Source organism: Amphibalanus amphitrite, unplaced genomic scaffold (genome assembly GCF_019059575.1).
Source record: "Amphibalanus amphitrite isolate SeventyFive unplaced genomic scaffold, NRLGWU_Aamphi_draft 001469F_arrow, whole genome shotgun sequence".
Lineage (NCBI taxonomy): Eukaryota > Metazoa > Arthropoda > Thecostraca > Balanomorpha > Balanidae > Amphibalanus > Amphibalanus amphitrite.
In genome coordinates this window covers 48,069-75,191 of record NW_024882962.1, presented here as the reverse complement: position 1 = coordinate 75,191, position 27,123 = coordinate 48,069, and the positions used below count along the sequence as shown (strand labels likewise).

The window sequence follows — 27,123 nt, the reverse complement described above, 5'->3', positions numbered from 1 at the left end:
AAAACATCCCAGAGGCTGCATTTATTATTACAATTTGTTTGATGTCTTTTATCGAGATTAGGCGTATGTATCATTATTTCCATTACTGGATACATACATATTTAAACCGTGTTAGGAAATCGGAAGCATGTTTCGTCCTACTCGTACTTAGGGGATGTGTTAAAGTTGCAGGCTATTTATTTTGGGATTGCACAATTACGATAACTTACCATAGGCCATTACTCTTGCATTGCATCATAGGCAAGTGTTAATTGCGATACTCTTGACATACACCTCCGGAGCATATTAGCGAAAACATAATATACCCGTCCTAATTGATGTCTAAGCACGAATTATTGTTTATAGGCTGTAACATGTGTATTATCTAGCATAATATATAAACCCAGAAAATGTATATTTATCTGAGGGAGATGAAAGAGGGACCCGTGCACATGTGACAGCACTGTCTCAAGCAATGCTAAAAATAAAAAAGGCCAAATGTGCCGAGTCTACATAATCATCAGTGATATCCAGATAGCATCGGACACACGAAATGGTTCTGGGTGGGGAAATAAGAAACGATCGAATAAGCAATTAGGAAATACTTGGAATACTCGATTAAGTGGAACTACAGAAACGACGAAATGACTTCTACTTTCTTACAGTTTATGTGGAACGTGTTCTTATTTGACACTTTTCTTTCTTTATCTTCTATTTAGTAGATAAATAGGTACTTAACAAACACTAGAATTAGTCACTCACTTCATTTGTTCTAAGAGTGACCCTTAGGGTGCATCAAATTATAATGTTATTTTTCAAAATTGATAATTTGATCTGTCTGGGTCAAATTTTTGTTCGAATGTGAGTAAAGACAAGATATGTTCAGTTTTGTAAAAATTCATTGATGTTTACAGGTCCCACAGAGACGATCAATCATTGGTTAACTGTATATTGTGGCTTTACGAGTAATCACACACTCATCACTACCAGTAAAACGCCTTTTGGGCGAAGAACGAGCGAGCGAGATAGTGAGCCCTGCACGTGCGGAAGGGCGAGAGGGTACTTCCAACAGGCTTGCGCATAGCACCCTTCTAACCGGTCGCTAGCGGTGTGCCAAATTTGAATGCAATCGGCCCAGCCGTTCCTGAGATCTGGAAGCGGCATTCTGCACGTGCGCACGTGCAAACGGGGTCCAAACTGACTTTTGCACGGCACCCTACTAGGTCCCCAACCGTGTACCAAATTTGAGCGCAATCGGCCCAGCCGTTCTCGAGATCTGGAAGCGCCCCCTGCACGTGCGCACGTGCAGTAGCACCTTAACCGCAACACATGGGAATGCATTGCCTGGTGGGTGCCTACCTGTATGCCAAGTTTCAGCGAAATCGCCCCAGTAATTACCGAGTTATTAAAATGGGAACAAATTTGACACCTCTTATTGTTGTATTTTGCACGTGCACTGGGGGTGACCCACATGCATCGAGAGTATCCTATTTTTGGTAGAAGAGATGCTGCTACCCTACAAAAATTACCGCAAGCCAATCGCCCAAGCGGCTGCTGAGATATGAGCCTCTCAAAATCACTAGGTACTTTTGCAAAACAGCTTGAACACCCTTGACTTTTCACGTGGCACGTGCCACGACGGTCAATGAAATGTATCAAAAGTAGTCAATTACGGGGTAGAAGGGATGGGGCTACCCAACAAAGAAGACCGCAGGCCAATCGGTCCAGCGGTTGCTGAGATATAAGCCTCTCAAAAGCGTTACAGGCCGGGCCGGGCCGCTCATACTGAGATTTTTCCGTTATATTGAAAAGACTCACTTCGCTCGCTGCGCTCGCTCGCTCGTAATAACCAGGTGCATAGAAGTTTGCCACTCGCTGAGACACGTTGCCTGCGTCCCTTCGCTGCTCTACTCTGTAGTGCTCAGCTTACGCTTGCTGTTCCTCTGATCAGGCTGCTTCAACCGGTCCTCCTCCACCGTCTGCAGCACGTTTTGAAGATGCCGCTCGCTTCCGGCTGCGGTCACAAAGTCTGACGTGAGTTTCACGCCCCGCTCAGCGCAGTCGTTCACTACGTTGACCGCACTCACGTTCACCAGACTCTCCTGATATGCTGCGCAGGACTCCCAGTCCTCCACGGCAAGAGAGAGGAAGGCTGGGTTGATGTGCAGCTGGTGCATGCCAAACCAGCAGTCCCGGTTGGCGAGATCCGCCAGGCTGGTGGTCGGCGCGAGCGCCATGAAACTAGGCTTGCCGAAGCCGGTTCCGAAGCGCTGCTGTTGAGCACTTGCTGGCACATCGTCCGGCTTACAGTTCAAAATGGCATCCGCCAGGGAGCGCCGCTCTTCTTCTGGCACCTTTGTGCTGAAGAGTGCCAGCGGGAGCAGCCCTCCAGTCAGGTACCAGAGGAGTGTCCCGATGGCTGCCGCGGTGATCACCTCGTCGACTTCTCTGTACATGATAAAAAAGATTACTTATCAATAAAAATGTTACAATTGACCGTAGGCTCAATTATTGCATAAATTAATCGAAAAAAGTGCAATTAAGTCCAACCTACAGTTAATCGAAAACGATGGGCAGGTCCAATATGAGTCGAAACTACAATTAATCGAAAACGATGGATTTGTTTTCGATTAATCCATCTAATATTATGAGCTTGCAGTCAATGTTAACCCTTGTAGAAATCTGTTAGCCCAAACATTACCTCCTTTATCGTCGGCCCCTGGACGCCAAATGCCGGCCAAAACTCGAGCTGGTCCAAGGTCAATGCGGGTCACGTGACCGCGACCCGGCCGGAGCGCCGCCTCCGGCCACACAAGGTCGACCAATGACCATGCGGCCAACCGGCCCCGCAACGCTCAGCGCCGCGTCGCAGCGAATGCACACATACACACACACAACACAAGCCATGTCCCGGATTTGAGGGCACGACGAACTGTAGCTGTAAGTCTTACACAGAATACCTTTCTTGCTTTCAATAAGTTTAAATATCTAGGGTATTATTGACTTTAACCTCAAATAGCATTGCGATCGAGTCGGGCCGGGCCGCTGAAATAAAGGAGCCTGACGAAGTCTCTTTCAGAGCTGTTGTGGGACCTGTAAATGATCAATGATCGCGAAAATATTTTACATACGTTGTGACAGCATGCAATCGAACACTTTTTTCACCCAGACAGATCAATGTCATGAGAAAATGTATTTTGATGCACCCTAGTGACCCTCAATCGTTTGAAACTGCTTAACCCTCGCCCATGTAGGGGGGGGGGGTTGGTGCAACCCCCCCCCCTGAGGTTTTTCGGAAATAGTGCAAAAACGGCGGCGCGCAGCGCCGCCAAATTTTGGGTACCTTATGGGGCCAACCTTGCGCATCTTTTGATAAAAAAAAATTTGACCGGGTCATGTCAGGTCACGGAGTTATGACGTCACAAAGGGAACAGCCTCCGGCCGGATTTTCACAAACTGAGTGCCAACGCCCGAGGTTTCCTGCCGGTGGTACGGACATCGGTTGATGGATCGTGATGAAACTTCCCATGCATGTTGGGGCAAGTATTGGCTATCATATGGTATAAGAAACTTGACCGGGTCAGGTCAGGTCACGGAGCTATGACGTCACAAGAGGAACAGCGTCCGGTACTATTTTTGAAAAGCGCCCGAACCACTATTTTGCTAATTCTTGTCACCTCAATGGGAATATGCAGCAATATTAGCTTCTATAGGGAGCAAATGGACCTTCCAAATCCAAAAATACAATCAGATTTCAAAAATTTAAATTTTGATTTTTCGAATTTCTGCCGCCGACTGTGACCTTGCCGACTTCCGGCGCTCCCAACGCGCCATTTTTAGAGCTAGGGAAACGAAATACATACCAAACGATAGAGAATTGATCAAGGAACACGATAGTGAAGGTTTCAAGTCGATATCTCCCACCGTTTTGCCGCAATCGCCGCGGAAAGTTGAAAAAAAAGTCTATTTTTCCGAAAATTTGACCTTTGACCGGTCAAAAGTAGGTCAAATGTTGACCTAGGACCAAAAAATATACCACCAATCGCGAGATCTCGGCGAGAGCAATCCGTTGGTCTTTTCCGCTAAGCTCTACGACGCTCCGTTTTCAAACGCCAAGGGGGGGGGGGTCGCACCAACCCCCCCCCCTGCATGGGCGAAGGTGGCAGATCGCCGTTTACGGGCGAGGGTTAATGGCCGTTTTCACGACGGAATAGCAGGCATCTATTTAATCCCCATTTGATCCTTTGGTTCCTCAGGAATTTTAGTAGTTCTTTTTAGTAGGTTCCCCAGCTTTCGAATGAATGGTGCGTTAGTTTGCTATTTTTCTATTAAATATCACATCGATTTACTTTATCTAAGGATTTATCACTAATATCAACATAAAGCGTAAGTACAATTATAAAATTATGAAATTATTAAATACTAGTACAATAGTTAAAAAAAGATACTGAGTTGCCAGGCTACAAAGAATATATTCATTTATGGCGCACGACAGACATTTAGAAAGCAGCGCCCTGTTTTATTGCACGCTGCTAGCCGCTTCCATTGGGTTTTGCAGGCCGACGTCATTGGTCGTTACACGTATGATGTCACGCGACTTGTGGCCTGTCCCGGCTCTTTAATGATCTCCACTAAATGAATGCAACAATGGCCTTTTAAGTTGATCTCTGTGGCCATCTGTCTATGGAGCGACCAATATGAAAGTTGGGTGAATTTACCGGGGTTACATGACTATGAGCAAGCAAATGTGTATCAGGAATGGATTTAGGTGGAGAATTGCGCTGGACCATGAGTGCTCGAACGCTCCCAATTCCACGCCGGTTTGGCTTTGGAGCCGAGACAGACGATGCGGGTCAAGGTCACCGCTGGGGTAACGGTGGATTGGCTGCGCCCGAGCACCCGTAACGCGGCACAATTCTCCATCTATGGATTTTCCTATTCGCTCAGCATTGTGATAGGCGTTCGTAATAGCATTTACTCTGCTCATGTACCTATCCCCGGTTATTTTAAAAGAAGTTTTTGTGGGGGAATATTACGGCTTTAGGTACTCGGTAGCCCTATTCACGACTTTCAAAGAATGCTCCGATAACTAAACACCGCACAGACCTACTGCATTAGTGAATCTGACAGAAGGTCTGTGGAATTACATCCCCCCTCACCACACCCCTAAAAACTCATCCAGTGTCCAAAACCACTTTTATCGACTCGCCAAAAAAAAAAAAACACACACACACATACACACACAAAGCATGGGGCATGTCAGCTCTCAGTTCATTTATCATTGTCTTTACCATGGTTCAATTGCATTGCGCGATTTAAAGCACGTGAGTGCCTATATAGTATATATGTAGAAAATAATATCTACAGCAAAACATCCAAAATTACAAAGGCTACAATGCTTAAAAAGTAGGTTCATCAAGGAAGCCCATTTTTACTTGCGTTGTGTTCCCAACCATGCGATTCCAACGCGGGCTATTCGCAACGTCTGTTAAGGCACGTTAACAACTGACAAGCCGCCACCGCTGCCACTTATTCATAGATGGTTGATATCGCAGCTTGGGCGTCAGCAGCGCGGCCCACAACGCGTCGGCGCCAGCGCACGCAGCTGTTGGCACTCGGTAGCCGGTGTTGCGACTTAAAGGGACCCTCCCACCTTAACATTAGTTTTGAGTTGAGATAGCCAAATTGGTGGCCATGGCCTGCAAATACCGGTTTGGGCACTCACAACATCGACAAATGCTTTAATTCGGAGATATGGAATTTCAAACTTGCAGTTTTCGGATTCTAAGGGGCTAGTGCATTGGTATGCCCCCTTAGAATTTGTGACGTCAGCGGAGATCTAACGATTTTTAAATCTTTTACTAAAACGTTTTGTAGCACGCGGTGGTATATGCTGCTTTGCGCGCAACAAATGCCGCACTTTCAAATAAAGTCGCTAGGAACAGCGGAGATCCCAAAAAGTAAACAAAAGGAAAAGTCTAATATCTTGAAAACCGGTGAATATTTTTCGATGAAATTTGGTAGATATTCGTTTTTGCTCTTTCTGAATCGAGCGACATCACTTTCATACCAATTCATTAACTTTTTTGAAGGTGGGAGGGTCCCTTTAACGGCCGGCCGGCCCCATGAATGAGAAGCTCTTGGTGAAGCTTTGTGATCGCCTCATAGCCGCCTTGGATGTCATCTTTCTTGGCAGATCCATCCGTTCAGATGGTACGGTGCAGTCTGGATAAAGGACGAAGTCCAACGCCGCTAACCCCGCGACCGCCACCCCACAACGTGGCCGCAGACCGAACGGGCGTGAGGGCCGTAAGGGCCACCCCGCCATCCGGTAGGTGGCTGAGCAGCCGGGCGCAGCGGCGCCTGGGCGGCGGCCGCGCTGAGATGAAGTCCCAAACCGCCATGTCGCCATCACCGCCATCACCATTGCTGCAGCTGTTCCCAACCGCCTCAATCACCGCCGTTTTGCCAGCAGTCGCGCCGCGGAATGGCAGAAGCTCCAGAGTAGCCTCCAGCGCCCCTCTCCGCACGTGTGCAGGTGCTCTGCGGCCGCCGGGTCCGACGTCCAGGCAGAACATGATATTTCCATGCTGCTCCGACGGTGGGCTGGTCTTGTTTGGGTGTTCCTCCACTGTGACGTCGGTCACGCCTGCCCCGGCCAGGGCGCAGAGGCCGACGTGTCACCATCCGGTTGCAGTCCTCAGTCGGGTCGCAACGTGTACCTCTTCCGCAGCGTGGAGCGCGCTCCCGCTGGGCAGCGATACAGCCAAAAGTAGCATAGCATGCGGGCGGCCAGCGCTGCGCCGGACAGCGGACCCATGCCGGGGGTATGCCGGTCTCGGCCATTAGCGGGGTCGTCGGGGCCGAGGCTGTACATACAGCTGGTGACCGCGTGAGCCGCCAATCGAAGCTCACGGCTTATAAGCTCGACGCGGGCATCACACGCCGTCCCGATGGGAGCTCCACGACGCCGCCGCGAACTCCAGCGCGGCTCGCAGCGCGAAGACCAGTACGGACGGCCGGGGCAAACGGCGTGCGGGAGTCGCAGGCGACGTTCTGCGGACAGAAAGGGTTGGGCATAAGCTGGTCGGCAGGACACTCTTGAGCCGAGCCTTTGATGTAATTACAGATGATCCAGAAGCATGCACAAAAATTCATGACACACTATTCTCATTTATGTATTTGCTACATATGATATGATATACCAGCTCATGATCAGTGACGCATTCTGGGCAATATGTTCTAAAGTGAAGTAACTGAAGTTACAGCTTAAAAGCTTAAAAAAACAGCTTAAAAAAACACACACACATTCGATAGCTTATGAGAATAACATGCCTTGTGTGCTTAATGCAGGAAAATATTTTTTTCACTTTTTTAGAAACAGCAAAAGAGTTGTCAACATGCCATGTCAACTATCTAAACAATTTTTATGGAAACTGCTCTAGCTAGCTTAAAGTTCCACAACGTTTCCGGAGCACCGTACCCAAACTCAGTTCATGTTACAAGAAAAAAACAGTAATAATGCCTCCTAATTTTGAATGAAATATAGGTATGAGTAATTTGATTTGGAAAGCAACAAATTTCCGCACCTCATTTTAGCAAAATTACTATTTTCTTCAGCCATCAGGTTACACAAAACTATAGTAAACTTTATGATCTAGTTTACACAAAACCAAAGCCCCGATTTTAACAAATGTAGATAAAATTTAAACAATTTCAAAAAATGTATCGTGGAGAAAATGAAAAGTGTAGATTTGTAAAGCCGGGATATTTCAATTTCACGGATTAGGCACTTAAAGAAATATCTTCACCTTTCTTTGAGCCACCAGCCTTCACCCAAGTTTTACACGAATGTAGTGAAGCAGACAATGTGGCATCTCAAAATTGTGATGGTTTGAGATAATTATGACGGTAAAAGAAAAAGCAACACAAGGTTCCTTACCCTCGTTTTTTTCACATGGGTTCAGATGAGGCTTCAACTGTTGCCGACCTGAGGAGCTATAGGGACTTGAGCTTTCCAAAACTCAATTTCTAAAGGCACTGAGCAGTGTTTGGCTTTCACACGAATGCGATAGTAAGTTATATGAAGTTGACAAAGCAAGCAAAGCAAAGCATGATGCCCCGCGCGTCCGCCCGCGACCACGCCCCGCGTCCGACTCCCGACCGCCGCGTGACCCGAGGCGCCCGGCGGTCACGTGACCTACCGGCCGGGACTGCAAACGGCCTTCACCACCATTCTTGTATGACGTCATATCCTACTGAGGTGCTGATTGGTCGGAATTAGATACCTGAAGGTAATTATCTGCCGTAGTTATTTTTGTTTCATTGTTTTGCGTGTTTTCTTATATGAAATGTAATTAAAAAAATTTGTCATATTTTAATCACCATTAAAACATAACTGAATAGGTATAAAAGAGAACTCGATATATACTTTCCTTGTTTTTAACCCGCGCCCTGCTGGGGGGGGGGGTGTTTGAACACCCCCCCTTGTGGTTTTTCGCGAATATCTCAAAAACGGCGGCGCGGAGCGCCGCCGTTTTTGGTACACCTTATCATATATCAATTCTACACATGTTGTGAAAATTTCAGACCAAGGTCATTCAAGGTCAGGTCACCAGGTCACTTGAAGTGACCTCACCTCATAAAAACTTTCAATGTCTGTCATAGCTACACCGAGTGACCGATCGCTTTGAAACTTTCAGCGATTGCTAAGAGCAATAGCATGTACAAAATGTATATCTCAGAATTTTGATATCGATGACCTAAGGTCAGGTCAATTTTGCGACCTCCCCATTATAAGTCAATGGGAGAAAATTGAAATGCGCCTCTTTTGGATGAAAGACATTATACACACTCCCAAACACCGAATTACAAGTGGTTTAAACACACTAAACTTGAAAATGGTGTCCGTGACCCTTGTTTATGCCCTGAGGTCATCTTAGGTCACGAATGATATCTAACAGTTTTTCGCAAATAACTTTTGATAGAGGCATGCTAGAGCGATGAAAACGCCTTAGATGTGTTCAGCTCGACGATACGGATCGACTGATATGCAACATGACCCTTTCCGGTCAGGTCATGACCTTGACCTGAGGTCAAATTTTCAAGTTGACCTTTCAAGGTCAAATTATAGTTCATTCGATGCGTCTTGACGAGAGGAACACGATGCCGGTAAAAGTAAGCTCGTACAAGGCTTGGGTCAAAAGTTACTGCAGAAAAACTGTTTCCGAAAAAATCAGCTATTTTTGCAGTTTTTGCCCCCTGCAGGCAAAACCGTTGACCTTAGGTCAAATCTGAGAAAATTACTCAGAAAGGGCGTTAATAGGGCTATCGAATGCGCTTTTCCGCGGCGCTGTAGCTCTATTGGTTCCCGAGTTATGCGTTGGCTTCTTGGAAATTTTCGACATTCGACCTGGAAATCGGCGAAATTTTGCCTTCAATGACCTCTGGTGACCTGACCTTTGACCTGACCAAAAAATTGACCGAAGTGATTTCGTCATTATTTTTTACGCTCTTTCGAACGCCGCCTTCCGCGTATCGCTACGTGGCCCAGGAGCCGAGTTACAAGGGGGGGTGTTCAAACACCCCCCCCCCCCCAGCAGGGCGTGGAAATCCAGGACCCCCAGCAGGGCGCGGGTTAAGAATTCCGGAATTAGATACCCGAGGGAGCAAAGAGGGAGCAAGTTGCCACGCTGATTTAATACCTCATAGTCGAAAGGTGGGCTACTAGAACCAAAAATTGCTGTGTTTGTAAATAAATAAGTGATTTGAGGGCAAAAAATGCCCGGATTTAAACTTCTAAAATTATTTTGAACATAAAATATTTCAGTTTGAGGGATGTTAAGGCCTCTAAGAGTAGGTACTTTTTAGGTATCAAATAAGTTCCTCTGCGAAAGTTCCGTCGTGAAAACGGCCAATATGTATTAAAAAATAAAAAACAATGGGGAACCCATCCTGGTGCTCTTACTTCAAACTAATCTGACCCTTTTCACGAATCGAAACGTGCCTGTCAAACGCGTAATCCGGCTGGAAAGGAAAAAGACATTAGTGCTGTCATCATTCAGCCACACTTTACATCGCTGATGTGTAGAAAGGTGCTCAGATATCACAAAGATGACTTCCTTCCTTGAATGTGTGGACTGTGGAAACACTCAATTATCATCCTCTTGACCTCTTCGCTCGTGTGAACCGTGAACATCGTTCTAAGTGATGAGTGCATTTGTCTGGAGCAATGCGAGAAATGAGGAATGGATCAGTCGCTTTCAAACGCCCTGCTTCGAGATGCCTTACCATTAAGAACCATAAAGAAGATGATAGAAAATGATCACACATACCTATGTTGTTGTGGAACGTTAGCTTACCATGTAACAGACTACATATTCCGCATGCCTAACCTATCATCGATATCAGATTCATATCGAGATTATATCCGGCAACCTTTAATGTCTCTCGTCACCCCAATTATCGCACTTAAATTATCGCTATAACCACTGAAGTTAGTGGACCTGAAGTGGAGTGATAAGATATTCGTGCGTAACAATACGCCCTCTCACTTCAATATCAGCCACACGGGAGAGAATATCTCGCCACACGTGAGTGAGAAGAGACTGTGATAGTGCTTTTCGATATTCTCCCCGCCTTCGTCATGTAGTGAGAATAGTTAGCTATGTAACGGTGTAAATAATTGCTTTTGTGTCCCATGTAGTTCATCAGGAAGAATATATCATTCATTAACGAGTATGTAATGAAATTTTAATGAAAACAGTTAGGATGATGTATTTTAGCAATATGTATATGCAAAAAAAAAACCTGAAAGCGTAGTTCATGTTTAGAGAAATAAAAAATGGCGTCGATTCAATGGACAAAATCAGGAAGTGGCTAAATATGTACGCACAGGACAAGCAGCGACGCTGTTGTGTAGGTAGGTATAAAGCTACAGTCCATCGTTAAATAAGTGTTATGGCGGTGAATAACACGAATATCTAATCTTATCTAATAATATCGTAGCGTATCTAATCGTGCCACGAATGTGAAAAAGTTTTTTTTCTGCAACACTGCAGTAATGTGTAAAGAACGTTTTCGGCGGATCCTCACCTGTCTGAGATGTATCCCAGTACGAGCGATCCGACAAACATTCCAACCATGTAGAGACTGTTTGCCAGCGAGATGAGCCAGGCGCGACCACAGCTTAGTTGGTACTGCGAGCAACAAATGAATAGGGCTATTGAAATAACGCAACACAGGGGAAACGCCAAGTTATAGTCAGGCTGGGTAAAAGTTCTGGAAAATATTATGGGAGCAAAATGTTTATTGCAGTTGGCGTACCCTAATCAACTAAGCAACATAACCAAATAAATAAACAAACAAACATATGAAAACGATCGTCAACATGTGTCGTAAATATAAACCTTTCTCCGATGTCATTCAGTTGTCATAGAATGAAGATACGTAGGGAGCGTAAGAAATTCATCGAACGACAGCGTGGGATTAAACGTAAATGTTCTACGCAGCTTGCATGAAAACACCAAAAAGCAATGATTTAATGATAATGGCATTACCTCATGATCCCGATTTATATCAATTTAATTACTCTTTCACCTTCATTCTAATCATTTAACTCAATACTGTCGCGAATCGTGGCCCATTTACCTGGCCTCATGACCACGATGTCTGAACTCGTGACCCCTCTGCCAAACCTATGACCCCGCTGCCCGACCTCGTGACCCTGTTGACCTCCGACTCACCTCTGACACGATGGTGTACTCCATGATGGACGTATCGTACACCCACTGACTACACTCCTGAGTCACAGTCTCATTAAAAGCTCCAGCGTTACACTGTCCCTGCACCATGGGCTGGAATGTTTGACACTCGCTCCAAGGAAAAGCCGGGTCACTTGGGTCGGCGTCTCGTGGTGTGGTAAAGTTGAGGAACCACGCTTCATAGGTGGCGCTAGTGGCGTTCTCGCAGGCGGGCACCAAGCACCTGAAACGGAATAGCAAATGAGTAAAAAAAAAAAACAGTACGTTGTTTTACTACGTGTGAAAAAAGCGAAGACGACGCAAATCGAAACATATCGGTAGGTAATATTTATTTGTCTTATTACGCTATCATTTCAATGTTCACTATCGTACCATGTGAGCATAAGGTCATTTTTAGCACCGTAATGAAAAAGAAAAATGCGATTGATTAAGTTCACAGCCAGGGCTGCGGAGTCGGAGTCGGAGTTGGAGTCGGTCGGAGTCGACAGTTGTGACCGGAGTCGGAGTCGGAGTCGGAGTCGATTTTAGAAACCCGAGCCGGAGTCGGAGTCGGAGTCACCGAAAATCTGTCGATTCCGCAGCCCTGCTAGGTCTGCGGAGTCGGAGTCGGGAGTTGGAGTCGGTCGGAGTCGACAATTCTGCCCGGAGTCGGAGTCGGAATCGGAGCTGGTATTTGAAAGCCGGAGTCGGAGTCGGAGTCGGAGTCGCCGAAAATCTATCGACTCCGCAGCCCTGCGTAAAACATCGATCGTTTTGCCTTCCACGGTTTTAAAATAGAAATGTTTCTAAGCCTGTCCGCACGTCCAGTAACCTCTACACATACTGAGCTGTCCCCTCCCCTCCCACTATCGCTCACGAAGCGCCCACGTGTGTGGATGTCAAACTGTTGCCTGTTGGCTCGGTGCCAAAGGTCACGCCTCTCTCGTGGTTCGGGCGTGCGGCCCAAAATTAGGTACCCGGGAGGGTACGAGCTGGCTGCGCGGGGCCAAAATACCCTGCCGACTCACTCGGCCATGAAACTGAAAGGTGCTCTGTTCGGGGGAGACCGAGCGCGCTTTGTGCATTTGGTGTGACGCATAGAATGTTCATTGTTCAGCTTATTTTATCAACTGCTGGGAGATGTGTGCGTGACTTTTGTTTCTGGAGAGTGTGACATGTTTGACATGATAATGAGACTGATATTCCAAAATAAAACAAGGTCGTTTTATGAGTGTAACTAAGTCAAAATTTGTCCAAGTTTGTATTGTTTGTTTATCCTGGACCCCGTTTCCCAACGATGTTCAATAAAACATTGGAAACTCACAAGGCTGACAATGCTATTCCACACCTCAGCGTTGTTTAGTGTCTGACAAACATAACTTTTATTCAGATTTCTCTTACGGTGGCATTGGTGAGGACAGAACAAATAACATAAACAAAACTGCATCCTAACGGCCTTTGACCAAGCATAGCGAAAAATACGCACTCACATTTACTGACTTTTAGTTCAAGTTGACTACCGTTTCTAACCTGTACTTCATGTTGAAGCCGGTCCATGATAGGCTGATGACGGCCGCCCCTGCGATGCTAGTCGGTAGGCAGAGCAGCAGGTACATCAGCTTCTGGTACCGGCCCCAGCCGTTGATCTCAACAAACGTAGCGTCGACGTCCAGCATGGTGACGGAGTCTGAAACAGGAGAGAAGTGTCTGGGGTTATTCAGAAAATGTTTTATGAATTGCACATTGAATTTAATGGAAGAAGACGACGGCTATTCAAATCGCTATTCTCTGCAGTAATGCCCGACCTCTTATACCACAGCTCTGCAATGGCCTTTTCAGACCGAAAGAGCTTGCTCCCCATAAAACAAAACGAAAACTTGAGCTTCGCTCTGATAGCATCACTGGATCGGCACTTTTGACCAGCCCCGCAGGTGTCATTCCCGTTTTTAACCTTGGATATGTGGCGTATTTCAAAGTACCTATGCCCGTCTGCCTCAGGGAAGTGTGCACAGGTGTCAGTCAGCGACACAGCAGCACAGCAAATCGATCGCAGTAAAAACCTATTTGCCCGGCCGAACATGTGCTGCGACTTCGATTTGGTATTGATTAACGAACTTGCTGGTCTAACGTTGCCGCTCTTGCGACTGTCAGGTGTCAAATCGAACGCGAGGCGAGAAACGTAACTACATATCGGCCCAGACCTAACAACAGTGAAATGCTGTTATGTTAGGCCAGTCGGGTGAACAGTAACGACTATTCACTCTCAACATTGCAACTTGCATGTCTTGTGTTTTGGACATCATCGTCGTTGCAAGCGTGTTTCGCATAAGCACCGGTGTCTGTGCCGTCTGCGTCTAGCGTCTGTACTCCTCTGCAGTGTGTTTATTTTCGCAGCTAGTCCCGCGTCATTCTCCAATGATAACAAGAGCCGGAAATGTAACGCATAAAACCATTACACTGGCCGGCTGCAGACGCAGGAATGCAACCACGAAGGTCATTTGGCTGACGTCTTCCTGTACAATGATCTTTCAGACTCAGTGGAAGTGTGGCGTCGAAACGCTGGTGTTTGCAAACATCATAGTGAAGGCCGTCCAGTGCTCAGTGCCTAGTCAAGATGATTTCTTGAAGCTCTATAGTCTTATCACCCCAGAGCCCAATCGCTGTCTGTATCTTACTCGTTCTTTCTTGCTCTCTCTCTCTCTCTCTCTCTCTCTCTCTCTCTCTCTCTCTCTCTCTCTCTCTCTCTCTCTCTCTCTCTCTCTCTCTCTCTCTCTCTCTCCCTTTCGGTCTCCCCTTCTCCTCTTTAAACTCTGCACTCAACCTTCCTCACTACATTTTCATTTCTCCATTCCTCTCTGTCCATTTTCCACTGACCTTCCCTATTTTCCTTTCCCTCTGCCTCCATCCCCACTCTCTCCACCTGCTGAGTGTAGCCTTCAACCCGTCCTTCCCTAGCAACACACCACGCTCAGAGTGCAACAGCCACTTATTGCATGAGTTGCAGCATGACTTCCACCGTGACTTGACTAAGAGTCTGAGCTTTCGACGCACTTCATGGTACGACATTGTAGTGACTGCACACAATACTGATGGGTGTGTCGACTTCACTTGACCCCGGACTCTCTCTCTCTCTCTCTCTCTCTCTCTCTCTCTCTCTCTCTCTCTCTCTCTCTCTCTCTCTCTCTCTCTCTCCCACTGTCCCTCTCCTTCTCTCTCTCTCGCCTTCTTTATCTCTCTGTTCCTCCTTCTCTCTCTCTCTCTCTCTCTCTCTCTCTCTCTCTCTCTCTCTCTCTCTCTCTCTCTCTCTCTCTCTCTCTCTCTCTCTCTCTCTCTCTCTCGTATAATTGTTCCTCTACCTCTTTTCCTTTTTTTCATTATTTCTCTCTCTCCCGTTCTCTTTCTTCGATCACATAGCAAGGATTACGCCAAAGGATTCAATCATTCAATATCAATCCTTCATTACATCAGTGCACTACACTCAGTATGTGGAAAACTGATTCTAAATATAGATGCGTCTGCTCGTGGCAGTGAAGTGGAGGTCGTGGTCCAACATGAAAACCGGTTAGAAGCTATTAATTTAACCGGAAAAGTGAAGGACATTCCTTCATGTCTGGTTGGGACCGGCCGCTACAGGATCATTTTTATCAGTAGCGGGCAGGCCGAGCATGGGCTGTTGGGCACTTATCGCACCGGTAGGAGCTGGTGTCTTCAAGTAGGTATTGTTAGAATTATTTCATTTTTACAGGACATGAAGACAGATGATCATATTTTGATGAATGAATGAGAATTTATTGACAGTTTGCACACATATGACAAAGTAGATTATATTTCACTTAAGTATATACCTAAGGGTGTTGGCTTAAGCGCAATTTCTTGCTAAAAACCAATTAAATGCAATATACACTTTTGAATTTAATATTTTGTGAACAGTGTGGGGTTTGAACACTGTTCAGGATTCAGGAACCAAATATGTGTTGACTTCGAATGTTAAACGTTCTACACAGTTCATAAGGTACACGGCAAATTGAAAACTGGTTTAGCTGATGACTGATGTCGATGTAAGCATTTATCTTGTTCAAAACAAATTAAGCTTATCCTCAGTTGACCAAAAGAGGGGTTAACCCTCGCCGGCCGAGGGGGGGGCGGGTGCCGCCCCCCCATAGGTTTTTTTTCGCGATAGCTCCGAACACGCTGGCGATAGAGAGCTGAAACTTGGCATACCTGACCTTTGATTCAAGTCGGATCTTTTGACACCAACCGCATTTTTGGGTCAGGTCAGGTCACTGACCTATGACGTCATAAGTGAACCTCTGCACGGTCTTCAGATGTCGCGACTTCGCAACGCATTCACTGCCAGAGGAGATGTCGCAGGGAAATGAAACTTGCAGGATCTAGTATCAACTTTGAGTCTCACAACTTGTATATCTCGGATTTTTCCTAAAGGTCATATGAGGTAAGGTCATTTTCGTGACCTCACCATTATAAGTCAATGGGGAAAAATGAAAACTGCTATTCTGGCGCCGGGAACGATCTCCAACTATCTCAAGCACACAGAACCGTGATTTGATGCACTCCTTGCAAGGTTAGATGCGCCACTTTTGCCATGTTGACCTTGCGTGACGTCATTTATGACGTCATCAAGGTCATGTTAGTTTTTCGTCAATAACTCTGGATCAAATTGAGCTAGCAAGTCGGAAAAGCCACCAATGGACTCAGGAAGACCTACCAAATCGAATGATATGCGACATGACCTCTTTCGACCAACTTCGTGACCTGGGGGTGCTGACCTGACTTTGACCTGAGGTCAACACCCTAAGTTGACCTGACCCGGACAAAAAGTATATCATTCGACGCGCCTGAGCGAGGCAAACACGATGCTGCCAAAATCGGCGCTCTGCGGCCGTTTTTTGCGAAGTTATTCACCAAAAACTGAACCGTACCTTGGGGCACTTGACCTGACCTCAGAGGTCATCGGTTGACTTAGGACCTTAAAATTGGGTACCAATCTCTGCGTCTCGTAACGGCGCACACGCTCGGTTTTTTCAGCGACGCGCTAGCTCCACCAGGGGCGAAACGGCGAGGGGGGGGTCGTACCCGCCCCCCCCCCCTCGGCCGGTGCGTATATAGAAAACCAATAGGTCCGGCGAGGGTTAAGGTAGCGAGAAATTGGCTGGTAAAATTCGTATATCTCTTATACTTCTATCTGGAAGATGCTTCTTTCCTGTAATTGCTTAACTTCAAGTGTCTTCAGCGGATTTTCAAGTCACGGCTTGCTCCATGATTGTATCCAACTAACCTTGGCAAAGCTATTGGTATGGGTGCCTTGTAGTACTTAAGATTCAAATTATCGTCATCGCTTCACATGCACTTGCAATACAATACCAAAAACCGGCGTAAGTTACGGACTCGCTTTATGAAACGAGGCCCTGGTGGCAAGCAAATCAGATTATACTCCTTAATTAAACTAAGTAACTCGCGCTTCACTGCACTGGGGTCTGCGTATAACGCGCCCTACTGGGGGGGGGGGGGGGTCCTTCACGTGCGTTTTTACCTGCATTGCCAACTATTGACAATACCATTGCCAACAACTTCTTTTCAACTGAGTTGTGCGGGCCACTGATCTATGTTCCCAAGGGTCATTTACGGCGTGCCTACTTTGCGCGTAATCGGTCCACTGCCAGCCGTCATCAAGATGCAAAAATGGCCTACACACTCCGCGCACGTGCGCAAAAAGAGGTCTGAAGTTTGAACGGGTCGCTCATCTGACCGGTTCCTAACGGCGAACCACCTTCGAGCGCTATCAGATCAGCCTTGTGCATTTGTTTTAGAATTGGGAATGTACATACTAAGCACATAATGGCACAATTGCTCATGAGTACGGACGCATGCATTATTATCAGGGATGCGGAGCCGGAGCCGGAGCCGGAGCCGGAGCCGCCGGAGCCGTCAAAAAAGGGGGCGACTCCGGCTCCTTTTCACTGTAAACTCATTTTGACAAGGGGTTGTCGTACAACGACGAGCGTTTGTCAAAAATACTAATAAAGGTTATGTCGAACGACGAATATCTTGTCATAGTTGGTTGAATCAACAGGGCAAATATTAGTATCAGCCCCAGCACCCAGTCGACCATTCATAAAATTGACGAGGATTATGGAGGCTATTGTGAAAACTACCAGGGTTTTATTCGTAATATGGAACATAGATTTGCTTATGATTTGTAATTTATATCCTTGTCGAAAGAACCAGCTACACCATTGCAACAATACTGATACATACTTATGTAATCTATGTCCTTGTCAAAGGTATCAGCTACACCTTTGCAACACTGACTTAGTTACGCTAGTTAGACGTGTTAGTAGTAACATATACAAAGCTGTTACTTGTTATATAGGTGGCGCCAAAAACGTTTCCGGCCGTTTCATTTTGAAAGTTTCAGTTGCGCGCCAACCGCCGTGCAGTGATGTGGCCTCCTGCGCACTTCCGTGAAAATGGTAGGTGATAACAGTGTTCGGTCGTTTTTGTCATTTTTTAATGAAATGTATGTCTTTCAACTGATAGTAATGCAGATTGAATCAGAGAAATTTGCTAAATAAGTGCGTGATGTATGGAAGCAAGCACAATGTGTTCTGCGCTCCAGGCCATATTGTTCTGCATATGCTATAATATAGCGATGCTTTCTTTCAGGCTTTCATCAGGAGCGAAAGCTCCAGCTTGCAAGCAAGGGTCGCTACACTGAAGACAGCAAACTGCAGAAACTCAAGAATTCTAAAAATGAAAAAGCACCTGAATTCCAAGGGGCTAATGAATTTGAATGCCCCTTAGATTTGAATGGGTACAGTGTACCCGGTAAGTGATGACGCTCATTGCTTTTTCGCATGCGTTATTGCCCTTGCCCCTTGGGTCATGAGTGTTATCACCATTGTGTGTGTAATGTGTATGTACCATTTTAAATACATGACCTACTTTCAGTAATGCTGTTTTGCTGTAATAATGAGACTGCAGAGCGGCGACCTGCGATTTGTGGAGAAAACTGACGAATACAAGGGAGGTCTTTGTAAAACGTTACAAACCTGAGACTAGTAGATTGCTTACAAGTACAGGTTTGCTGCACCTAGACATTACTATGCTAACTAAGATTTGCATTGATTTGACTTAATAAGTACACGGCTCAGCCCTGTTAAATGCAAACATGCCGCATGCGCAGGTCTTTACCTGGTAGCCGCATGATTATAACTAGGAAAACAGTCGTTCACACAACAATGACAAAGCAAACTTTGGTAGCTAGTCTAACGAACTACATGTGAGTGGGTTGTAAGAAAAACTACCATGACAAACAATAGGGTCGTTCGATGACATGGCAAAGGGTGCGGGGATTTGCGCTAAATAATTTTCCTTGTAAAAGTAACAAACGTTTGTTGAAATGACTTTACAGTGTTCTTAAAGGGACTATCCCACCTTTAACATGGGGTTTGAGTTGAGATAGCCAAGTTTGCGGCGAGGCTCAGAAACCACTATCTATCTAGGTTGCAACCCCCGCGGCCTCTTGGTGTTGAAGAAATTCGTTCCCTTCATTTGAAAATGGGCCTTGTACAAGGCCCTATCTTCAACATGGAGCGACCGTTAGTGTGACGTCACCTCGTTTAGTCATTCTGATTTAAATGGGTTTGTTCGTTGAAAAATCGCTTAAAACTTGGTCTGAACTTTGTTGTGGTGCCTACAGAGTAAAAAGAATCAGCTTTATGACAGTAATGTGGCCTGGGGAAGGAGGTAATTTTGGGCTGTGACGTCACATATTTGAAAGTTTGTGTTTGGAATATGGGAAGCCTAAGATGTTAAATGAAAAATAAATGCCAGAACCGTGTTCCTGGTCATCCAATCTATAAAGTCGGGCACAATTTAACTGGTTTTAACAACATTTTAGAAGGTGGGATAGTCCCTTTAACCCTCGCATGTGTGCGGCGTTTGCCAGCTTCTAATGTGTAGGGGGGGGTCGGTTGGACCCCCCCCCTTGCCGTTTGGCCCCTGATCGAGCTAGAGCTTCGCGGAAAAAACGAGCGTGTTGCCCGTGACGAGAGGAAGCTGATGATACCCAATTTTAAGGTCCTAGGTCATTGGTTGACCTTCCAGGTCAGGTCAATGACCCCAAAGTCGGGAAAATCGGGACCTGTTAGAAAGTCGTAAAGAGTGGCTGCTAAGGGGTTTTTCGGGGTGCTGATCACGAATATCGTGTTAGTTTTGATCACAGATGATGTCTTGAAGCATTTAGACCAGGTCGGGTCAGGTCAGGTCAGGTCAACCAGTAGGCGTCGTGACGGGTATTCGTAGTACGTGTCAACCGCCTCTGACAGCTTCGTAACATGTTACGAAGTCACCAAAACTACTTCGTAAATGCTCAAATGGTTGCTAAATTCGAATTCAGCTCCAAAAACTAGCCTAGAAACATGTAAAACTCGAAAAAGTGAACCGAGGTCACCCGAGGTCACCAAAGGTCAATGACCTGACCTGACCTTCAGGTGACCTTGACACCCACGGGAGTAACATCAAATTACATGTTTGAACTTTTGAAACCACGAAAAGCTTGCAAACGCGCGGCTAATGCGAGCCGACATACGCAGAATCGCGATTCCGGCCAAACATGGTCTCGGAAAAGAGGTCACAGGTCAAAGGTCATTTGGGTCAGGGTCATGAAATTTTCAGGGTAGGTGTAAAATTGATCAATGTGAGGGTACTGAAAGTTTCGTCGCGATCGGCCGCTTTTTACGCGAGTTATTCGCGAAAAACCATGGGGGGGGTCCATCCGACCCCCCCCCCTACACATGCGAGGGTTAAAGGGACCCTCCCACCTTCAAAAAAGTTAATAAATTGGCACGAAAGTGATGTCGCTCGGTTCAGAAAGAGCGAAAACGAATATCTACCAAATTTCATCGAAAAATATTCACCGGTTTTCAAGATATTAGACTTTTACTTTTGTTTACTTTTTGGGATCTCCGCTGTTCCTAGCGACTTTATTTGAAAGTGCGGCATTTGTTGCGCGCAAAGGGGTGCAGTTATTTTTTTACATCTTAGTTTTTGTTTACGCGTTTTTAGACGATTCTCGGCGCACTGTTGTTGAAGTTATACAGGTCTATTTTACAGCTATTTTCGATTCACAAAACTGCTGCAATTTTTATAACTTTTTTTTTGCATATTAGCATTTTGATGGAATTGGAATGCATTAAAAGATTTTTATTCTTAAATCTTTAATGCCAATATAATAACAATGTGAATCGAGCCACGCTCGTAGCGAAATATTACGAATCAATGATAATAACAGTAACAGGCAGAAAATATGTAGTTACCGCGATTGTATTAGATAATACTATATGTTCCGCGTGAAATTGACAGGAGATACCACAAGAATAATAGCCTAAACAAATATTGAAATAACTGAAAGCTCATAATACCCGATTAGCATTGCTAACGCTGACCATTTTCTTCGATCATTAAATGCTTACCATACCATAACATCTGAAGATAATGAACTTGAACCTCGAAAAGCGAGTTGTCCAGTTTCAGTCTCCGTTTGTGCGGTACTGGGACACATTCATTATCAGTGAATCAAATAAAAATTGTCCAGGGCATCATGCTGTGATTATATGAACCAGTTAATATGTATAAAATCTAGTTATTGGCCAAACGTAACGACCACGGACCGTAGGTTGACGACCCCGAAATTTAGCGAAATGAAGTATAGGTTCAAGCAGTTTAAACTTTAAATAATGCTGGTGCGTGGAGTTGAATAGTGATGTAACGGCCACAGTCTACAACCACGATAACAAATATCGATTGCGCTTCGCTCAACCAGCTCGTTCTTGCTCAAGAAGCAGTGCATCCCTATAAAATGAAAAGTCTGAACGAATGCATTCAGGTTCCTACCTCTGAATCACCTTATATTGAGATCCGTTTCTTAACAGGAACACAAACGCGGCCCATCAATTCGTCAGTACTAAGGCAACAACGTCTGACAAGTGACAACGCATCAAATGGCCAACTTCTGACACTTTCTACCAATACGGTAACGGCAATAAAATTGCATTGCAAAATGCAAATAAAATTGCACGATTTCCAAGCGCAGTTTGAAACCAAGTGCGACCAGCTAGTGTCATTTTCACAACCAAGTGCGACCAGTTAGTGTCTCGAGACACATTACAACTGCATAGGTACCGCAGTAACACATTAGGGGCGAAAGGAAACACATGACTTGTGTACGACCAGCGTTCTGTCAGCGCACGACACATAAAGCAAACTGCTCAAACAACTGCGGTCCCGAACAACACAACACAGAGCTCCGAAACGAATGGTTTACAAAAGTCTACGACTGACGACATCGAAACAGTACGTTCATCGGGACTAGTCACATGACTCGCTCAACCCAGCTGGGTTATGGGTACTAATTGCGCTTCAAATTGGCCTCTGACAGCCATTTACTTATGCTAGTTTGATGCATAAAACTGTACATTGAAACTCAAGCGGCAGCACATAGGTCTCCATCAAGGTGGTTATATACAACAGAGCACCACGCTAAAACGAGCGCGAGCCGCACTGTAACAGACAGAACACTGAGCCGCGAGTCGTGACAGTCGCACTGCGTCATATGCACGCAGATGTCGCACTCACGGCACCGTTGCTGGCACTGCGCTGCGGGTGGACACGCGCGGTGCAGTAGCTCCACGGTGTGCGGCTCACCGGAGGGATTACCAGTCTCCGACCGGACAGTCCAGGCGGGAAATGCGGTGTCTTCAACCATGACCGCCGTCCCCGTCTCCGCGGAGTGCCGAACGGCGGCGACGCGGCGGCGTCGGATCTTGAGCTGGTGGACACTTGTACTCCTGCCAGAGCTACCAGCTTCAGCCCTTCAGCATCCTGTCATCAGCAAACTCCAGCAGAGCTCCAATGCAACTGGGAAAATAAAATTTATGCTGTTAAGCTAAATCATGCAAAACATTTCCTTGCACAGGATTCTCTTGCGCAGTTCAGCAAAATCTTCTGTGATATCCATGGCCATGACAAGAGGACTTTATGCCATTGTAAAAAAGATAGGTTCATTGGTTCTCATTTACCCACATCGAGCTTCTATAGGTACCATTCATTTGTATATCATGAAGTATGTTAACTACACAATATTTATGCAATAGACTGACATGAAATATGTAGGAATGGCAAGAGAGATGGGTAAATAAGCCAAATAGGTTGCAGGATTTATTGGCACCAAAGAGGTCAGAAAGTAGAAGTTCAAACAATCTTACAAACTACACCAGAGAAAGTCTTTGAATTAGGTACAAAATTATGCCACAGAAATAAAAGCAATGCAGTTTTGTAGAGTATTTCCCAAAAGATAATTGTCATTCAGCCTTGCTCCCATTCTGAGATTGAATAAATACAAATTATGGGGTGAAAGTTACTAAAAAGCAGTTTTTTTTAAAAACAGTTTCACTTCATGTTTGCCTGATTTCAAACTCAAGGCAACATATCATAGCTTTGACAGCATGAAATTTCATTATTGAGGTTACAATTTCCATAATCTTGTCACAAACAGTGCACTTTAATATGGATAACTAACACCAAATCAGCCAACCTTGTATCTTTATCTGGTGACACTCAAGAAACCAATAAAGCAAACAATTTCTGAGCAAAACATTTAAGTAATTGACAAGATCAAGCACCATGCAGCCACTGGAGTATGATGGGGTCTCGTAACTTGAACGTTCAGTCTGTAAGAGCATGCCTGACTTGACTTAACAGATTTGAGGCATCACAAAGACCTTTGCAGCAGCTCCTTCTATTCTTTTTTTAACATTAACTTTAACTATCATTACCATGCTATGATGATGAGATGGCTGGTTTCGGGAGCATGAAAAGTAGCAGCCCTTCTTTCATTCTATTTCCTTGTTTTCACATGCTGCACAAAATGTTTTTTCTTCCACGTTCCTTCTGTCATTATAAAAAATAATAGGTATCATAATTGCTTCACTTCTTCCTTATATTTCAAGTATTGCTGCTGCAATTCATCACATCTCCCGTTAGTAAACCATTGCCCTATGCCCGCTAAAGTAAATAAGTGGAATGCGCCAGAAATTGTCAAAATCGCGCCAAAATAGCAAACTAAGATGAGAAAAAATAACCGCACCCGCGCAAAGCAGCATATACCACCGCGTGCTACCAAACGTTTTAGTAAAAGATTTAAAAATCGTTAGATCTCCGCTGACGTCACAAATTCTAAGGGGGCATACCAATGCACTAGCCCCTTAGAATCCGAAAACTGCAAGTTTGAAATTCCATATCTCCGAATTAAAGCATTTGTCGATGTTGTGAGTGCCCAAACCGGTATTTGCAGGCCATGGCCACCAATTTGGCTATCTCAACTCAAAACTAATGTTAAGGTGGGAGTGTCCCTTTAAGAGGAAACAATTATTTACCTAGTTCGGTTTGACAGTACAAGGCGTAAAATTTACGGCGTATTCAAAATAGCCTTGTTATACAAATACAGAAGCAACGTGTACCAATCCCATCGCCTTTTTTCTTCCACCCGTATTTAATTGATCGCATAGGGGATGTACTGAGTAGAAGCCGGAGCCGGAGCCGCCGGAGGCGGAGCCACCGGAGCCGGATCATTTTACTCGGAGCCGGAGCCGGAGCCGGAGCCGCCATGACATTTCACCCGGAGCCGGAGTCGATTTTTTTCTCCGGAGCCGGAGCCGCTTGAAATTTCCACGGCTCCGCATCCCTGATTATTATGGTACGTTTTGATCATATTACAGGCATCTGCCGAGTATGCCGGCCGCTACACACAAAACATATCAATTCACTGCAGCTAAAAAAAGGCCGTCTGAAGTCTGAACGAAGTCTGAGCGTTTCATTCACAACTTACCTTCAGGTACTTATGACGGTCGTTAAAATCTGTTTTCGCCTTTTAGATATGTGAACTTCCTCGAAGCGATCCAAGCGGAGGGCCTTCTTCAGTCAGGATTAGATTCTTCAATCGCCTCACCGCCTTCGGTATTCTTCAATCTCCTCTTCAATCGTCTGCGCTGAGTTGTCATTCAATTCAGGGAGCCAGGAGGAACAGGAGAGTGAAAGAATTTGACTACGATTAGTTTTGCTTTTGTAAGGTCTAACTTTTACGTAGGCTTACAGACAGAAGATGGATTCCTCTGGTCACTGGTGATTCGACGATAAGGGAGTAGGCTTCAGGCCGTAGGAAGATGATGATGCCACGCGGATGAGACAATCTCCAGAGAGCGAGAAGATCACTCTTCTAAGATCGTCACCCCCGGGCCCGAGATAGAAGGAATAGGAAGCGCCCCGACCACCCCGCGCACAAGCGGTCGGCGACTGCCCACAGAAGCTCGAGCGCAGTGCAACAAGCTTACCGCTGCAGAGCTTACAAGCTTCCCTTCATCGCCGCCAGGGGCAGCACTGTTCCACACTTCAGCACTGTTCAACGAGGCCCCACGGCTCGCGCCTCGTGCACGGCGCACACAGACATACACACGACGTGCATACACCGCTCGCCGTCACCGACGCTTGTCGGACGCCAACTGAAGGTGGGCAAATTCGGCCAGAGTGGTACACGCACGTGTCTGGCGTCGTGCCAAGTGTGTCGGGGAGGTGTTGTAGTTACGGATGTATATGCGCTTCACAAACACACTCGGGAAACATGAGAGTGGCAGGGGAGGACGCCATGGGAGGGGAGGGGAGGGGGTGGCTTTGGGGTAACATGACAAGTGCTAGTGATGGCGTGCTTTATATCATAACAATAAATGTAGTCTCGGTAATTATATGTTAAAACGTCTAGACGTAGTTACACCACTTTTTATGAGCCCTGGAAAGGCAAAGGTTAACAATAAATTGTAGAAGGTTTCCTGATCGAATAGCCACTTCTTATTTAGTGCCTCGACTGAAATAAACACTACCTGTCGTTAGATAAAAAGTTGCATTTCTGAGCCGATAAAGATATAAAGGAGTTATAATAAATTTTGCCCACGACCAGTGAATGACTATCTGTTTTCCCGTCTCATCTCGGTAATACCTACCTATAGGTCTAATATATATATCAGCCATTATAAACATTTGGTTAACCCGCGCCCGGCTGGGGGTCCTGGATTTCCACGCCCTGCTGGGGGGGGGGGTTTGAACACCCCCCCCCCCTTCTAACTCGGCTCCTGGGCCACGTAGCGATACGCGGAAGGCGGCGTTCGAAAGAGCGTCAAAAATAATGAGGAAATCACTTCGGTCAATTTTTTGGTCAGGTCAAAGGTCAGGTCACCAGAGGTCATTGAAGGCAAAATTTCGCCGATTTCCAGGTCGAATGTCGACAATTTCCAAGAAGCCAACGCATAACTCGGGAACCAATAGAGCTACAGCGCCGCGGAAAAGCGCATTCGATAGCCCTATTAACGCCCTTTCTGAGTAATTCTCTCAGATTTGACCTAACGTCAACGGTTTTGCCTGCAGGGGGCAAAAACTGCAAAAATAGCCGATTTTTTCGGAAACAGTTTTTCTGCAATAACTTTTGACCCAAGCCTTGTACGAGCTTACTTTTACCGGCATCGTGTTCCTCTCGTCAAGACGCATCGAATGAACTACAACTTGACCTTGAAAGGTCAACTTGAAAATTTGACCTCAGGTCAAGGTCATGACCTGACCGGAAAGGGTCATGTTGCATATCAGTCGATCCGTATCGTCGAGCTGAGCACATCTAAGGCGTTTTCATCGCTCTAGCATGCCTCTATCAAAAGTTATTTGCGAAAAACTGTTAGATACCATTCGTGACCTAAGATGACCTCAGGGCATAAACAGGGGTCACGGACACCATTTTCATGTTCAGTGTGTCTAAACCACTTGTAATTCAGTGTTTGGGAGTGTTTATAATGTCTTTCGACCAAAGGAGGCGCATTTCAATTTTCTCCCATTGACTTATAATGGGGAGGTCGCAAAATTGACCTGACCTTAGGTCATCGATATCAAAATTCTGAGATATACATTTTGTACATGCTATTGCTCTTAGCAATCGCTGAAAGTTTCAAAGCGATCGGTCACTCGGTGTAGCTATGACAGACATTGAAACTTTTTATGAGGTGAGGTCACTTCAAGTGACCTGGTGACCTGACCTTGAATGACCTTGGTCTGAAATTTTCACAACATGTGTAGAATTGATGTATGATAAGGTGTACCAAAAACGGTGGCGCTCCGCGCCGCCGTTTTTGAGATATTCGCGAAAAACCACAAGGGGGGGGGGTGTTCAAACACCCCCCCCCCCCCAGCAGGGCGCGGGTTAATGGGATTCAACGCCTCAAAGTCCTGAGCAAAAATGTTTATAGTGTCTCTAGTTGTGTGCCTTGTAACTTTGTATTATTGTTTGTTT

At 45.7% G+C, this 27,123-nt stretch overlaps 1 protein-coding gene and 1 long non-coding RNA gene across 2 annotated transcripts in view; one reads left to right on the top strand and one right to left on the bottom strand.

Annotated features, from left to right (window-relative positions):
• The window catches only part of LOC122373260 (organic cation transporter-like protein), a 35,391-nt gene extending 10,179 nt beyond the window's left edge, over positions 1-25,212 (bottom strand). Inside the window, exons 1-4 of the mRNA XM_043351156.1 lie at positions 24,628-25,212; positions 13,251-13,407; positions 11,724-11,964; positions 11,074-11,177 (exon numbers count right to left, since the gene is read on the bottom strand). Of these exons, the coding sequence (XP_043207091.1) occupies positions 11,074-11,177; positions 11,724-11,964; positions 13,251-13,396 (491 nt within the window). The 5' untranslated portion in view covers positions 13,397-13,407; positions 24,628-25,212. The remainder of the gene's footprint in view (positions 1-11,073; positions 11,178-11,723; positions 11,965-13,250; positions 13,408-24,627) is intronic.
• On the top strand, positions 17,911-18,692 carry LOC122373262. The gene is made up of 2 exons (XR_006255014.1): positions 17,911-18,211; positions 18,405-18,692. It is a non-coding gene; the product is annotated as an uncharacterized LOC122373262 (long non-coding RNA).
• Positions 25,213-27,123: the final 1,911 nt, after the last annotated feature.